Source organism: Oncorhynchus keta, chromosome 9, assembly GCF_023373465.1.
Source record: "Oncorhynchus keta strain PuntledgeMale-10-30-2019 chromosome 9, Oket_V2, whole genome shotgun sequence".
Lineage (NCBI taxonomy): Eukaryota > Metazoa > Chordata > Actinopteri > Salmoniformes > Salmonidae > Oncorhynchus > Oncorhynchus keta.
In genome coordinates this window covers 44224041-44240481 of record NC_068429.1, presented here as the reverse complement: position 1 = coordinate 44240481, position 16441 = coordinate 44224041, and the positions used below count along the sequence as shown (strand labels likewise).

The window sequence follows — 16441 nt, the reverse complement described above, 5'->3', positions numbered from 1 at the left end:
GGATGGAGGAGTGGAGAGAGAATGAAGAAATGACAGGAGAGGGGGAGAGGAAAGTGTAAGAGAAGAGGAGAAAGAGAGGGTGCAGGAGCAAGGAGAGGAGAAGAAGAAAAGATGGGGGGGCAGAGAGTTTTTTTGTTTTCGGGGAAGGCAAGCCAGTCGGTCACAGCAGGCGTCTGTCTTTTTAAACCATCTCCTCTACCCAACAAGGCTTTTACTGTGTCAGTGCTCTCATCCAGAAACACTTAGGTTAAATACAGCCTCGCACATCTGTTCCCATGTTAATGTCTCCTCTCTGCTCTGCTCCGCTCCGCTCCTTTCTGAACAAATCAAAGCCCTTCTAGGGGTCCTACACTATTCTGTCTGTACGCTGCTCTGCCTTGTGAGATGTTGACTGGGGAGTGAGGCCTACACAACCAAATCAGTCTCATCTCATTGGCTCCATTGGCTTGCTGTTGATGTGATGACGTAGAACCGAACCACGCTGTCTGTCTGCAGTCCCACTCCATTATCCTCTGCAGAGGGAGCCCACTTGTTCTATGTGTGTGTGTGTTCTGTTCTGAGGGGCTGCGTTAACTATCCTCTCTGGTGTGTGATTAATGGGGTTAATTGAGTTGGTTTAGATCACTGGGTGACTAACTGGCCTGCTAGTCTAGGCTTATCAGTAAAAACTTGTGCTATACAGTCTTGGCCAAAACTTTTGAGAATGACACAAAGATGAATTTTCACAAAGTCTGCTGCCTCAGTTTGTATGATGGAAACTTGCATATACTCCAGAATGGTATGTAGAGTGATCAGATGAATTGCAATTAATTGCAAAGTCCCTCTTTGCCATGCAAATGAACTGAATCCACAAAAAAACATTTCCACTGCATATCAGGCCTGCCACAAAAGGACCAGCTGACATCATGTCAGTGATTCTCTCATGAACACAGGTGTGAGTGTTGACAAGGACAAGGCTGGATATCACTCTGACATGCTGATTGAGTTCGAATAACAGACTGGAAGCTTCAACAGGAGGATGGTGCTTGGAATCATTGTTATTCGTCTGCCAACCATGGTTACCTGCAAGGAAACACGTGCCGTCATCATTGCTTTGTACAAAAAGGGCTTCACAGGCAAGGATATTGCTGCCAGTAAGATTGCACCAAAATCAACCATTTATCAGATCATCAAGAACTTAAAAGAGAGTGGTTCAATTGTTGTGAGGAAGGCTTCAGGGCGCCCAAGAAAGTCCAGCAAGCGCCAGAACCGTCTCCTAAAGTTGATTCAGCTGTGGGATCGTGGCACCACCAGTACAGAGCTTGCTCAGGAATGGCAGCAGGCAGGTGTGAGTGCATCTGCACGCACAGTGAGGAGAAGACTTTTGGAGGATGGCCTGGTGTCAAGAAGGGCAGCAAAGAAGCCACTTCTCTCCAGGAAAAACATCAGGGACAGACTGATATTCTGCAAAAGGTACAGGGATTGGACTGCTGAGGACTGGGGTAAAGTCATTTTCTCTGATGAATCCCCTTTCCGATTGTTTGGGGCATCCTGAAAAAAAGCTTGTCTGGAGAAGACAAGGTGAGCGCTACCATCAGTCCTGTGTCATGCCATCAGTAAATCATCCTGAGACCATTCATGTGTGGGGTTGCTTCTCAGACAAGGGAGTGGGCTCACTCACAATTTTGCCTAAGAACACAGCCTTGAATAAAGAATGGTACCAACACATCCTCCAAGAGCAACTTCTCCCAACCATCCAGGAACAGTTTGGTGACGAACAATGCCCTTTCCAGCATGATGGAGCAACTTGCTAAAAGGCAAAAGTGATAACTAAGTGGCTCAGGGAACAAAACATTGATATTTTGGTTCCATGGCCAGGAAACTCCCCAGACTTTAATCCCATTGACAACTTGCGGTCAATCCTCAAGAGTCGGGTGCACAAATATATTCTGACAAACTCCAAGCATTGATTATGCAAGAATGAGTTGCCATCAGACAGGTTATGGCCCAGAAGTTAATTGACAGCATGCCAGGTCAGATTGCAGAGGTCTTGAAAAAGAAGGGTCAACACTGCAAATATTGACTCTTTACATTAACCTGTTGTGACGAGCAATCCCGTATCCGGGATCCTATTTATAGCCTCAAGCTCATTACCATAACGCAACGTTAACTATTCATGAAAATCGCAAATGAAATGAAATAAATATATTTGCTCTCAAGCTTAGCCTTTTGTTAACAAAACTGTCATCTCAGATTTTCAAAATATGCTTTTGAACCATAGCTAAACAAGCATTTGTGTAAGAGTATTGATAGCCTAGCATAGCATTAAGCCTGGCATTCAGCATGCAACATTTTCACAAAAACAAGAAAAGCATTCAAATAAAATAATTTACCTTTGAAGAACTTCAGATGTTTTCAATGAGGAGACTCTCAGTTAGATAGCAAACGTTCCGTTTTTACAAAAAGATTATTTGTGTAGACAAATCGCTCCGTTTTGTTCATCACGTTTGGGTAAGAAAAAACCCGAAAATTAAGTTATTACAACACTAACTTTTTTCCAAATTAACTCCATAATATCGACAGAAACATGGCAACCATTGTTTAGAATCAATCCTCAAGGTGTTTTTCACATATCTATCGATGATAAATCATTCGTGGCAGTTTGGTTTCTCCTCTGAAGAAATGGAACGCGCATGGACCTGGAGATTAAGCAATCATTTCGACGCAGGACACCGGGCGGACACCGGGCGGACACCTGGTAAATGTAGTCTCTTATGGTCAATCTTCCAATGATATGCCTACAAATACGTCACAATGCTGCAGACACCTTGGGGAAACGACAGAAAGTGCAGGCTCATTCCTGGCGCATTCACAGCCATATAAGAAGACATTGGAACACAGCGCCTTCAGAATCTGGGGCATTTCCTGTATGAAATTTCATCTTGGTTTCGCCTGTAGCATTAGTTCTGGGGCACTCACAGATAATATCTTTGCAGATTTGGAAACGTCAGAGTTTTTTCTTTCCAAAGCTGTCAATTACATGCATAGTTGAGTATCTTTTCGTGACAAAATATCTTGTTTAAAACAGGAACGTTTTTTTATCCAAAAATTAAAAGAGCGCCCCCTATCTCGAAGAAGTTAACTTCATGTAATTGTCAATAAAAGCCTTTGACACCTATGAAATGCTTGTAATTATACTTCAGTATTCCATAGTAACATCTGATAGAAATATCTAAAGACACTGAAGCAGCAGACTTCGTGGAAATGAATATTTGTGTCATTCTGAAAACTTTTGGCCACGACTGTACAACCAGCTGAACATTTAACGGGATTCAATGGGCTCTGAACGTATAGAACGCGCACTGTGAGCGATTAGTACTAGGTCCGTGTGTCTGGTGTATTCTGCGACGGCTGTTGAGAGAAGTCAAGTGTGTGTGTGTATGCGCGAGTTGTGGAGCTCCGTGCTCTAAGATGATTAGCCTATAGCGGAGCAGCACAGATAGAGACCCTTCTTCCAGGGGACCCAACTGCCGCTGCTGTGTCACACGCTCAGCCACAGGCTCACAGAGCAGAGCAAGGGAAGGGCCTAAATTAACTTTATCTTATCAGCTAGTGCCAGTCAACTTATACTGACACACTCAACTGTTGTCCCTGGCTAGTCGTTTGCTAGATCGTATCTGGCCTATTTCATGTCGGCAAAACACCCAGGGTGTAACCCAGGCCAACAAGATCTGTGCGCACGTGTGTTGCCCTTTTTTTGTGTGTGGCTGTAAGAAGAAAAACAAGCGAAAGAGAAAGGGAGAGAGGGCATTGTCAATACGACAATATTACATGTTCTCTTGTCAGGCGGTCTCCCGCATACGGACGGACGGATGGACGGACAGAGAAAGGCTGGGCGATATGTTCTGAAAATCATATCTCGATTTTCTCCAAATAATGGGCCGATTTGCGATATATATCTCCATTTTATAAAATGTTTTCTCTAAATACACTTCGTTGCACAATTTCAAACAGTCAGGAATAATCTAATGAATTCAGGGTTTGTACATTTATACCTAGGTGAAATATAAGCCTTCCGCAACAAGTAATTTTGTTTAAATCATGTCATTATTTGATCAAAATGGTTTAACCTGTGTTTTGCAACAATCACTGATCTGGCTTTCAACTCTGTCGATGCCCTTTTTTGTTACAAATGGAACCAGAACCATGCAGGGTGCAGGTCTAGTCAACTTGGATCTATTTGCTTGTTAACAAGGTAGAACAGTTGAGCTGTTATGAATACACCCTTCTGTCCGTCTCCACCTGTTTGAACAACACGGCCTGTTCATTTTGTTTAGATGTTGAAATCAAGTGGTCTACCCGGGTAAGAAGATGCTTATTTCTCCAAATGAGAACGAGTTGTCAATTCCTTATGTAAATCCGTCTTTTTTTATGCTCATTGCACATTTATAAATCACAGACTAGACAGCTAGCATAAATTTTCCACAATAATGTTCATTGATACTCCCGTTGTAGTGGGGTTTGCTCTGTTCTCAATGTTGTCAGTTGAGACGTAAAAAGGGTATTGTTAGAAGGGGGAATCGACCGATTCTGTTGGACCAAACCTCAAACGCAAATACCAAGTTGAAACCACTTGTTGTCAGGGAGGAAGATGTGATCTTTCATCTTTGTTGTTGTGAGTGGCAGGGGGATGGGCTTGGTGTCTGTGTGCGAGTGGGAAGGTGGAACAAGTGCACACAGCACAGAAGGAGCGACAGAGACTTCATTTTGAATTCATCAACTGAATTCAATATATCGCCCAGCCCTAGGCTGGCTGCTGGCTCTTTGATAGCTGTGTGGTTTCTGTCTCGGTGGAGTCATTCCCATGGTTAAGTGGCTGTCACCCAGTTAATTTTCCTCAAGTCTGTAGGGCTAATGAGTTCACTACGGGCAGCAGAGGACAGGACAGGCTGCACGGGGCCGACTGCTGAAGAGCCATTTGTATTACACTCACAGGCGGGCAAGAAGGCACATGCACGTGCACGAACGCACGCTTGCACATGCTAGCACGCACATAATCTCACATACTCAATCACTCTCACACACACACACACACACACACACACACACACACACACACACACACACACACACACACACACACACACACACACACACACACACACACACACACACACACACACACACACACACACACACAGGCAGGTAGGACTCACTGTGATGTACACTTACCTTACAGATACTGCTCTCCTCTCACAGGTGGCTAGATGGAGGCTAGCTAGAATCGAAATAATTTTGCATGTCTGGAAAAATTGCATTCTTCAATCGCTTCAGTGAATTTTCTCGATCACAGCTTCAACAGTGTGTTCTGTAGCTCAGTTGGTAGAGCATGGCGCTGTAACGCCAGGGTAGTGGGTTTCCCGGGACCACCCATACGTAGCATGTATGCACACATGACTGTAAGTCGCTTTGGATAAAAGCGTCTGCTAAATGGCATATATTATATATTATATTAACAAGAGGGAATGAGAGGAGCTGTATGGAGGAGCTGCTTCGTGTCACTGCACAGAAACGTAGAAATGTCATCATACCGGTTACAGCATCTTTCTCTCTCCAGATGATTTGGTATTTGCCAAACCTAGTAGGCCTCGTGTTGGGCAACTTCTATTATTTACAGAACTACACTCCCTTTAGTTGATGAATACGTTCGTTGTGTTTCACATGAACAGGTTAGGTGATACTGGATCTCTCTGTTCTCAACTGAAAGTTGTTGCCGTGACCCGCCCACATCTCCCATCCCCCATTGTTGTTATATTATGACTATTATCTACTTCCTGGTGAAGTTTCGCATAATGGTTCTTGAGTGGGCGAGGTCACTTCCTGTTATGAGACTGTGACATGCGACCAGGCCATATCTGGATAGTATCACTGTGAGTTTAAATGTAAACACAAAGTGAGCTTTTTCATAAAGTGGAGCCATTATAGCCTGGACCCAGATCTGTTTGTAAATAACCAAATGTATTTATATAGCCCTTTTCTCAAAAGCAGTTGTCACAAAGTGCTTATAAAAAAAAACAAGCCTAAAACCCCAGAGAGCAAGCAATGCAGATATAGAGGCCTGGTGGCTAGAAAAAACTCAGGAACCAGGCTCTGAGGGGTGCCCAGTCACCTTCTGGCTGTGCCGGGTGGAGATGATTAAAGTACATGGCCATTAAGGCCAGATCGTTCTTCAAAATGCTCAAACATTCATAGAAGACCACCTGTCTTGTGCTGTCTTGCCAACTCATATTGTCACAATGACTGGTCGCAATGATCTGGAACTAGGCTAGAGCCATGACAGTTGATGGAAAACTGCACTTATGGGAACCACCATGTGTGACTAAACCAAGGGTGTTTAGTGTTTACAACAATCCTTAACGACAGCCTTGAACCTATACATCTCCTCCATACAGCTCCTCCATACAGCTCCTCCATACAGCTCCTCCATACATCTCCTCCATACAGCTCCTCCATACAGCTCCTCAATACAGCTCCTCCATACATCTCCTCCATACATCTCCTCCATACATCTCCTCCATACAGCTCCTCCATACAGCTCCTCCATACATCTCCTCCATACATCTCCTCCATACATCTCCTCCATACAGCTCCTCCATACAGCTCCTCCATACAGCTCCTCCATACAGCTCCTCCATACATCTCCTCCATACAGCTCCTCCATAAAGCTCCTCCATACATCTCCTCCATACAGCTCCTCCATACAGCTCCTCCATATAGCTCCTCCATACATCTCCTCCATACAGCTCCTCCATAAAGCTCCTCCATACATCTCCTCCATACAGCTCCTCCATACATCTCCTCCATACAGCTCCTCCATAAAGCTCCTCCATACATCTCCTCCATACATCTCCTCCATACAGCTCCTCCATACAGCTCCTCCATACATCTCCTCCATACATCTCCTCCATACATCTCCTCCATACAGCTCCTCCATACAGCTCCTCCATACATCTCCTCCATACATCTCCTCCATACATCTCCTCCATACAGCTCCTCCATACAGCTCCTCCATACATCTCCTCCATACAGCTCCTCCATACAGCTCCTCCATACAGCTCCTCCATACAGCTCCTCCATACAGCTCCTCAATACAGCTCCTTCATACAGCTCCTCCATACAGCTCCTCCATACAGCTCCTTCATACAGCTCCTCCATACAGCTCCTCCATACAGCTCCTTCATATAGCTCCTCCACACAGTTCCCGTGGTGTGGTGTTGCTTTAGTGGTGTTGTGTGTGGTTGGTGGATGGTTGGTTGGTTTGATGACTGGTGGTTGGTTGGTTGCGTTGCATGTGGCTAGTTAAACCCATAAAGTGTCCCTGTGGCCTAGTTGTGGTATGTAAAGGTTTTATCTATAGCACAGCAGCACCCAGTCAAAAACACTGCAGTGCAGAGCAGCTAGAGAGACTGCTGGAGAGTGTTTCAGGAGTCAAGAGTGTCCTGGTTGATGGGTATTGATGATGGTATTGAGACACGGGGGACCCTAACGGCATTCCATACCGGACAGAGCGGGGAGGATTGGGTAGGGTTTCACCTCTGCTCTACGGCTGTTGTTTACGACAAGAGGTTAAATCCCCAATGTATCTGCCCTCTTGACGCATGGAGCTGGACGGCGTGTGACCTATGTATGTGTCCTATCCTCCTGGGCGTCTCTCCCTGGGCCTCCAGCCCTCCCCTTGCCCGCGTGCCACGTGGCACAGCCTGGCGTAGCTGCCTAGTTGACCTAATCCATGGGAATGGAGATTGTTTTCCAGGGAAACCACATTAGGAACATGGCTGGATTAATGCAGATGACCAGTGGGATTAACGGGTCAAACTTTACCCTGACTGACTCGCCTGGTTAATCTGTGATACATAGACGATAGTTGATGATTATGATGAATAGGAGTTAAATCTGCTCGGCCGAATGGTTCCAATAAAAGGAGCAGACGAGGCCAGAGAAAGGAGAGTACGGGGAAGACCTGACAGACAGATAGGACAGGCTTGAGTGGGCAGTGGAATCATTTAGGCTAGATAAATCACCCAAACTGGAGCGGAGCATTTTTTGAATGTGTGTGTGTAGTGCGTTGGCGTATCTGTCTGTCATTGTGTGTTCATGTATGTATCTGTCAGTGTGTGTATGTATGTGTGCGTATCAGCCTATCAAAACAAGCGTAGCATCATGAAATATGAATAAGACCCGACCGTCTCGTCTTTAGTTTAGCCGCGCTCTCTCATCTCCTCTTACTCCACCAGCAGACAAAGACTAGGCCCTAACCCCTGCTGAGAAGTGTGTGTGTGTGTGCGGGCGTGTTATGAATGAAACAGGAAGGGAGTGTGTGTACAGTATCAGCTGAGTGCAGATGGGGAGGTGTAGATGAGACACGGGGTTTGAAGCTTTAACAAAGAGGAAGGGGGCAAAGAGGGAGTATGTATTACTGCAGCTGCAATGTTTCTTTCTGCATTAAAAAATGGGCTTAGGTGGGTAGTGTGTGTGTGTGTGTGGGGGGTTGCGGCAATGGCCGCGAATCGTGAATCTCGATGATCAGTCTTTCCCTTTGTCTCTCTCGTTTCTCCCTCATCCCTCTCTCTCTCTCTCTCTCTCTCTCTCCCCCCCACCCTCCCTCCCTCCCTCCCTCCCTCCATCTCCAGGTGAGACAGAGGGAAGCAGGTCAGGTCTGTAGGCAGGGGGCTCTGAGGGGAGCGTATGAGGAGGAGTCAGAGAGCAGAGGAGACCCCTGACCTGTCCTGACAACACAGAGCTGCCCCGGCAACACACCCGGGCCACACAAGGAGACGGACAAGGAGCACCCACTCCTTTCGCAGGCATGGTAAGTAGTGTGTGTGTTTTTGCTTGTGCAAGAGCTTCCTGTCAGAATGTTTAGGATGAGTGCGTAGTGTCAATATCAAGAGTTTAAGAGTTCCAAAATGCCATATATGGATTTTTCAGAAATGTTGGTAAATTAAGAACACATCTTGTGAAAGAGAGAGCTTTTATTTTTTCTTCTTAAGGGCTTGTGAAAAGACAGTACCAGTCAAACTTTGGACACTCCTACTCATTCCAATTATTTTATATATATATTTACTATTTTCTACATTGTATAATAATAGTGAAGACATCAAAAAGATGAAATAACAAATATTTGATATTCTTCAAAGTAGCCGTCCGCTTTGCCTTGATGACAGCTTTGCACATTCTCTCAACCAGCTTCATGAAGTAGTCACCTGGAATTTATTTCAATTAACAGGTATGCCTTGTTAAAAGTTAATTTGTTGAATTTCTTTCCTTCTTAATGCGTTTGAGCCAATCAGTTGTGTTGTGACATGGTAGGGGTGGTATACAGAAGATATCCCTATTTCGTAAAAGACCAAGCCCATTTTATGGCAAGAACAGCTCATATAAGCAAAGAGAAACAACAGTCCACTATTACATTAAGACATGAAGGTCAGTCAATCTGGAAAATTTCAAGAACTTTGAAAGTTTCTTCAAGTGCAGTCGCAAAAACCATCAAGCGCTATGATGAAACTGTCTCTCATGAGGACCGCCGCAGGAAAGGAAGACCCAGAGTTACCTCTGCTGCAGAGGATAAGTTCATTAAAGTTATCAGCCCCAGTTATCAGCCCCAGTAACAAACACATCTCAACATCAACAGTTCAGAGAAGACTGCGTGAATCAGGCCTTCATGTTCAAATTGCTGCAAAGAAACCACTACTAAAGGACACCAATAATAAGAAGAGACTTGCTTGGGCCAAGAAACACGAGCAATGGACATAAGACCGGTGGAAATCGGTCCTTTGGTCTAATGAGTCCAAATTTGAGATTTTGGATTCCAACTGCCATGTCTTTGTGAGACGCAGAGTAGGTGAACAGATGATCTCTGCATGTGTGGTTCCCACCGTAAAAAATGGAGGAGGAGGTGTGAGGGTGATTTGCTGGAACCATGTCATTGATTTATTTAGAATTCAAGACACACTTACCCAGTATGGCTACCGCAGCGACACGCCATCCCATCTGGTTTGCGCTTAGTGGGACTATCATTTGTATTTCAACAGGACAATGACCCAACACACCTCCAGGCTGTGTAAGGGCTATTTGACCAAGAAGGAGAGTGATGGAGTGCTGCATCAGATGACCTGGCCTCCACAATCACCCGACCTCAACCCAATTGAGATAGTTTGGGATGAGTTGGACCGCAGAGCGAAGGAAAAGCAGCCAACAAGTGCTCACCATATGTGGGAACTCCTTCAAGACTGTTGGAAAAGCATTCCAGGTGAAGCTGGTTGAGAGAATGCTGTCATCAAGGCAAAGAGAGGCTACTTTGAAGAATTTTGATTTGTTTAACCTCTCTAGGGTATGTGGGATGCTAAAGCGTCCCACCTGGCCAACATCCAGTGAGATTGCAGAGCGCCAAATTCAAATACAGAAATACTCATTATAAAAATTCAGAAAATATACAAATATTTTACATAGGTTTAAAGTTGAACTTCTTGTGAATCCAACCACGGTGTCAGATTTAAAAAATGCTTTACGGCGAAAGCATACCTTACAATTATTTGAGAACATAGCCCAGCAGACAAATCATTACAAACAGTAACCAGCCAAGTAGAAGAGTTACACAAGTCAGAAATAGAGATCAAATGAATCACGTACCTTTGATGACCTTCATATGTTTGCACTCAGAATACATTCATTTATTCAATAAATGTTCCTTTTGTTCGATAAATTCTCTCTTTATATCCGAAAACCGTTTTGTTTGAGTATTTTCTTCAGTAATCCACAGGCTCAAACGTAGTCACAACAGTCAGACAAAAAAATCCAAATTGTATCTGTAAAGTTCATAGAAATATGTCAAACGATGTTTATATTCAAGCCTCAGGTTGTTTGTAGCCTAAATAATCTATAATATTTCAACCGGACAATAACGTTGTCAATATAAAAGGTAAACAAGAAAGGCACTCTCTCGGTCGGGCGCATGAAAAAGCTCTGTGACACAGCAGGGTCCACTCATTCAGACTGCTCTTACTCCCTCATTTTTCAGAATACAAGCCTGAAACAATTTCTAAACACTGTTGACATCTAGTGGAAGGCATTGCAATTTGAGTCCTAAGTCAATGGATACTGTAATGGCATTGAATAGAAAACTACAACAACAAAAAAATCCTACTTCCTGAATGGATTTTTCTCAAGGTTTCACCTGCCAAATCAGTTATACTCACAGACAATATTTTAACAGTTTTGGAAACTTTAGAGTGTCTTCTATCAAGATCTACTAATGATATGCATATCCTATCTTCTGGGCCTGAGTAGAAGGCAGTTTAATTTGGCCATGCTTTTCATCCAAAATTCCAAAACCTACCCTAGAGAAGTTAACACTTTTTGGGTTACTATATCAATCAAATATATTTATAAAGCCCTTCTTACATCAGCTGATGTCACAAAGTGCTGTACAGAAACCCAGCCTAAAACCCCAACAGCAAACAATGTAGGTGTAGAAGCACGGTGGCGAGGAAAAACTCCCTAGAAAGGCCGGAACCTAGGAAATAACCTAGAGAGTAATGAGGGGTGGCCAGTCCTCTTCTGGCTGTGCCGGTTGGAGGTTATAACAGAACATGGCCAAGATGTTCAAGCGTTCATAGATGACCAGCAGGATCAAATAATAATAATCACAGTGGTTGTAGAGGGTGCAACAGGTCAGCACCTCAGTTAACTTTTCATAGCCGATCATTCAGAGTATCTCTACCGCTCCTGCTGTCTCTAAAGAATTGAAAACAGCAGGTCAGGGACAGGTAGCACGTCCGGTGAACCGGTCAGGGTTCCATAGCCGCAGGCAGAACAGTTGAAACTGGAGCAGCAGCAATACCAGGTGGACTGGAGACAGCAAGGAGTCATCAGGCCAGGTAGTCCTGAAGCATGGTCCTCAGAGAGAGAGGAAAAAGAAAGAAAGAAAGAAAGAAAGAAAGAAAGAGAGAAAAATAGAGAGAGAATTAGCGAGAGCGCATACTTACATTCCCACAGGACACTGGATAAGACAGGAGAAATACTCCAGATTTAACAGACTGACCCTAGCCCCCCGACACATAAACTATTGCAGCATAAATGCTGAAGGCTGAGACAGGAGGGGTCATATCAAATCAAATCATCAAATCAAATTTATTTATATAGCCCTTCGTACATCAGCTGATATCTCAAAGTGCTGTACAGAAACCCAGCCTAAAACCCCAAACAGCAAGCAATGCAGGTGTAGAAGCACGGTGGCTTGGAAAAACTCCCTAGAAAGGCCAAAACATAGGAAGAAACCTAGAGAGGAACCAGGCTATGTGGGGTGGCCAGTCCTCTTCTGGCTGTGCCGGGTGGAGATTATAACAGAACATGGCCAAGATGTTCAAATGTTCATAAATGACCAGCATGGTCAAATAATAGTAAGGCAGAACAGTTGAAACTGGAGCAGCAGCATGGCCAGGTGGACTGGGGACAGCAAGGAGTCATCATGTCAGGTAGTCCTGGGGCATGGTCCTAGGGCTCAGGTCAGTTGAAACTGGAGCAGCAGCATGGTCAGGTGGACTGGGGACAGCAAGGAGTCATCATGTCAGGTAGTCCTGGGGCATGGTCCTAGGACTCAGGTCCTCCGAGAGAGAGAAAGAAAGAAGGAGAGAATTAGAGAACGCAGACTTAGATTCACACAGGACACCGAATAGGACAGGAGAAGTACTCCAGTTATAACAAACTGACCCTAGCCCCCCGACACAAACTACTGCAGCATAAATACTGGAGGCTGAGACAGGAGGGGTCAGGAGACACTGTGGCCCCATCCGAGGACACCCCCGGACAGGGCCAAACAGGAAGGATATAACCCCACCCACTTTGCCAAAGCACAGCCCCCACACCACTAGAGGGATATCTTCAACCACCTACTTACCATCCTGAGACAAGGCTGAGTATAGCCCACAAAGATCTCCGCCACGGCACAACCCAAGGGGGGGGGGAGGGGGGGGCGCCAACCCAGACAGGATGACCACAACAGTGAATCAACCCACTCAGGTGACGCACCCCCTGCAGGGACGGCATGAGAGAGCCCCAGTAAGCCAGTGACTCAGCCTCTGTAATAGGGTTAGAGGCAGAGAATCCCAGTGGAAAGAGGGGAACCGGCCAGGCAAGGGCGGTTCGTTGCTCCAGAGCCTTTCCGTTCACCTTCCCACTCCTGGGCCAGACTACACTCAATCATATGACCCACTGAAGAGATGAGTCTTCAGTAAAGACTTAAAGGTTGAGACCGAGTTTGCGTCTCTGACATGGGTAGGCAGACCGTTCCATAAAAATGGAGCTCTATAGGAGAAAGCCCTGCCTCCAGCTGTTTGCTTAGAAATTCTAGGGACAATTAGGAGGCCTGCGTCTTGTGACCGTAGCGTACGTGTAGGTATGTACGGCAGGACCAAATCAGAGAGATAGGTAGGAGCAATTGTTTGTTGTTTAGGGGCTTGTAAAGTAAGCGTTTCACTGTAATGTCTACACCTGTTGTATTCGGCGCATGTGACAAATGCAATTGGATTTGATTGTGGTAACGTCACAGTGAGGTTGGCTGCAGGCAAGGGGAAGGTGGGAGGTGTGTAATATTACTCTGAGCAGTAAAAAGACCAGTTGGACCAGTTGGGCCAAGAGAGGTCGATCTGAGTTGTGCCACCGTGAAACATTGCAGTGCCGATTGCTGTGTGTCTGTGAGGAGAAGTCTGCCTGACGATGTAGCACTATTGAACATCAGCAAAGAGAGAGAGAGGGGGACGAGAGAGAGGAGATGAACAGGGAGAAAGAGAGGATAAGGTAGGGAGTCAGAGGAAGGAGAGAGAGGGGGGAATTAGAAAGGAGAGGAAGAGAACAAGGGACAGAGAGAGGTGGAGGAAAAGAAGAGAGAGAGATCAGGGATTGATTAATGGTCCCTACCCCTGACTCTGGAGTTGAGCCTCAGGGGAGTGCAGGCAGCACCATGAATTATTAAAAACTGGAGGGGTGGGAGGGGAGGCGGAGGGTGTTCATAAATAACCCTCGATGATGAGGGCCGTGCTAACGCTAGCTGGGCTGGTAAGGAGAGTGGGGATGACCTTGGAGCTCAAACACTCTGCACTGCAAAGCCACAGCACAGTGCTCTGCTTCCTTATTGTCTTTTCATTGGATTTTCCCTCCGTGTGTACACACCCAGATATATATATATATATAAGCACAGACACACGCACACACACACACACACACACACACACACACACACACACACACACACACACACACACACACACACACACACACACACACACACACACACACACACACAATCCCTCTAGGATCTCCATCTCTATCTATCTCCAGGGACGGCGGGGCGACCTTGTTAATCCTCAGTTCCTTGTCAGCTTTGCTCCGCCCAGGTAGTCAGTTAAACAGCACTCGGAGACAAGGCAAAGTCAGCGGATCTCTAACACACCCTGAAGCCATAACCCTTTACTGCAGCCCATAAACACTAATACTGAACACGGTCACATTACGAGAGGCAAAGAGCAGAAATGAATATCATTAGCTCGGCTACCTGGGCCTGTATTCCAGAAGTGTCTGAAAGTGCTGATCAAGGATCAGGTCCCGCCTCCCAATTCTTTATGATTTAAAAGGCCAAACCGATCCGAGATCAGCACTCCTACTCTTAAGATGCGGTGTGCCTGCCCTGCGCAAGTCTGTGTGTGCGCATGTGTTTGCGCCTGTGCACGTGTGTGTGTTCATTTGAAAGGCTGTTAAAAAAACACAATAAAACGGGGCCATCTTTTGTGCAAGAGCTGCCAAGCGCAGTGCTGGTAAATCACAGGATGAATTTTTAATGCAATCTGCCTGGGGCTGATCGTACCCCTCTCCTCTCTCTGCCTTGTCGCTCTTCTGTCCCAAACTATGCATTCACCACGCACAGCCTCTCTCGCCGTGCACTCAGCAATCGTTAAGGCCACGCGACACACACTCTGCACAGGCATGACACACGCAAGTGTTGCGACACACACTCCACATGTGTGGCACGCTCACACAAATTGTGTGCGCATACAGACATGATACACACCTCTGTGCTTTATACTGGTGCTACACGCATCACTGAACAGCGTGTCTGTCAGCAGAGGCTGCCCGAAGGGGAGGACGGGCTCATAGTAATGGCTGGCGCCGAGCGGATGGAATCATCGAACACACGGACACCACGCGTTTGATGCCCTTCCACTGATTCCGTCTCCAGCCATTGCCACGAGCCCGTCCTCCCCAATTAAGGTGCCACCAACCTCCTGCGGTGTGCATATTGTTCCAAACAGACCAACAACACTCTCTCGCACTGCTCTCACTACACACTAGTTGTTGTGTACCGTACATACACACACAATCTCCTGGTCTGCACACTTGTTTCGCCAGTCTATGGTGGAATAGCGAGGGGAAACAGCGCTCCCAGACCAGTAAGTGGGTATATAGCAACGACTTGGAGTGTGCATTGCATACTGTACGTTGGACTGAAGATGTTTATTATTGGAGGGCAGAGCACATTCACTATACAGCAGAGCACCACGTGTAGTAAGCCGTCTATTGTGTTTATGTGTCGTGGGCTAACTGGTTGTAATTGGTGTGGTGTAATTGCAGGAGCAAGGGGAGAGCAAAGGTCAACACTCTGGGTAGTTGGCACACGTTCACACACACACACACACACACACACACACACACACACACACACACACACACACACACACACACACACACACACACACACACACACACACACACACACACACACACACACACACACACACACACACAGCAACAACACCCCGCTGGGCACACACTGGTTGAATCAACGTTGCTTCCGCGTTTATTTCAGTGAAACATGGACTAGACGTTGAATTGACACTTGAATTGACATCTGTGTCAAGCGGGAACATACTCCCTCCACGGAGTCCGCAGTGTGAACACAAAAACATGTACAGGGCTCGACATTCAGGTGCGTTTGCCAGTGGGACACCAGACCTGTGCCAGCTGAAAGTTACTTGCCCGGATGGAAAAAAGATTCTGGCCTGGGTTAAGATCTGGCAGGAAAGCCAATGATGCGCACATCGCTTTTCAACAGCAGGTGATTCTATTTTCATTTGGGCTGAGCAAGTAGCCTACTCGGGGTTCATGCAGACATTGGCAAGTCAAATTCAAGGACTTGCAAGGACTTTGTCAAACGTTTAATTGTAATTGTCAAGGATCTACGTTTTATATTTGTTGTAATATAATAAAACTCTCCACAAAATGTAAGCTACAAAAGTAAATCAAATCAAATTTATTTATATAGCCCTTCGTATATCAGCTGATATCTCAAAGTGCTGTACAGAAACCCGGCCTAAAACCCCAAACAGCAAGCAATGCAGGTGTAGAAGCACGG

The 16441-nt window shown here is 45.8% G+C and overlaps 2 protein-coding genes across 5 annotated transcripts in view; one reads left to right on the top strand and one right to left on the bottom strand.

Moving 5' to 3' along the window:
* The window catches only part of sh2d3ca (SH2 domain containing 3Ca), a 304863-nt gene that overhangs the window by 206590 nt on the left and 81832 nt on the right, over positions 1 to 16441 (bottom strand). The window lies entirely within an intron of this gene.
* strbp (spermatid perinuclear RNA binding protein) overlaps positions 1 to 16441 on the top strand; it is a 124599-nt gene that overhangs the window by 52640 nt on the left and 55518 nt on the right. For all 4 annotated transcript variants that reach the window (XM_052525977.1, XM_052525976.1, XM_052525978.1 and 1 more), the window contains one exon: positions 8670 to 8848. In XM_052525977.1, the coding sequence (XP_052381937.1) occupies positions 8846 to 8848 (3 nt within the window). In that variant the 5' untranslated portion in view covers positions 8670 to 8845. The remainder of the gene's footprint in view (positions 1 to 8669; positions 8849 to 16441) is intronic.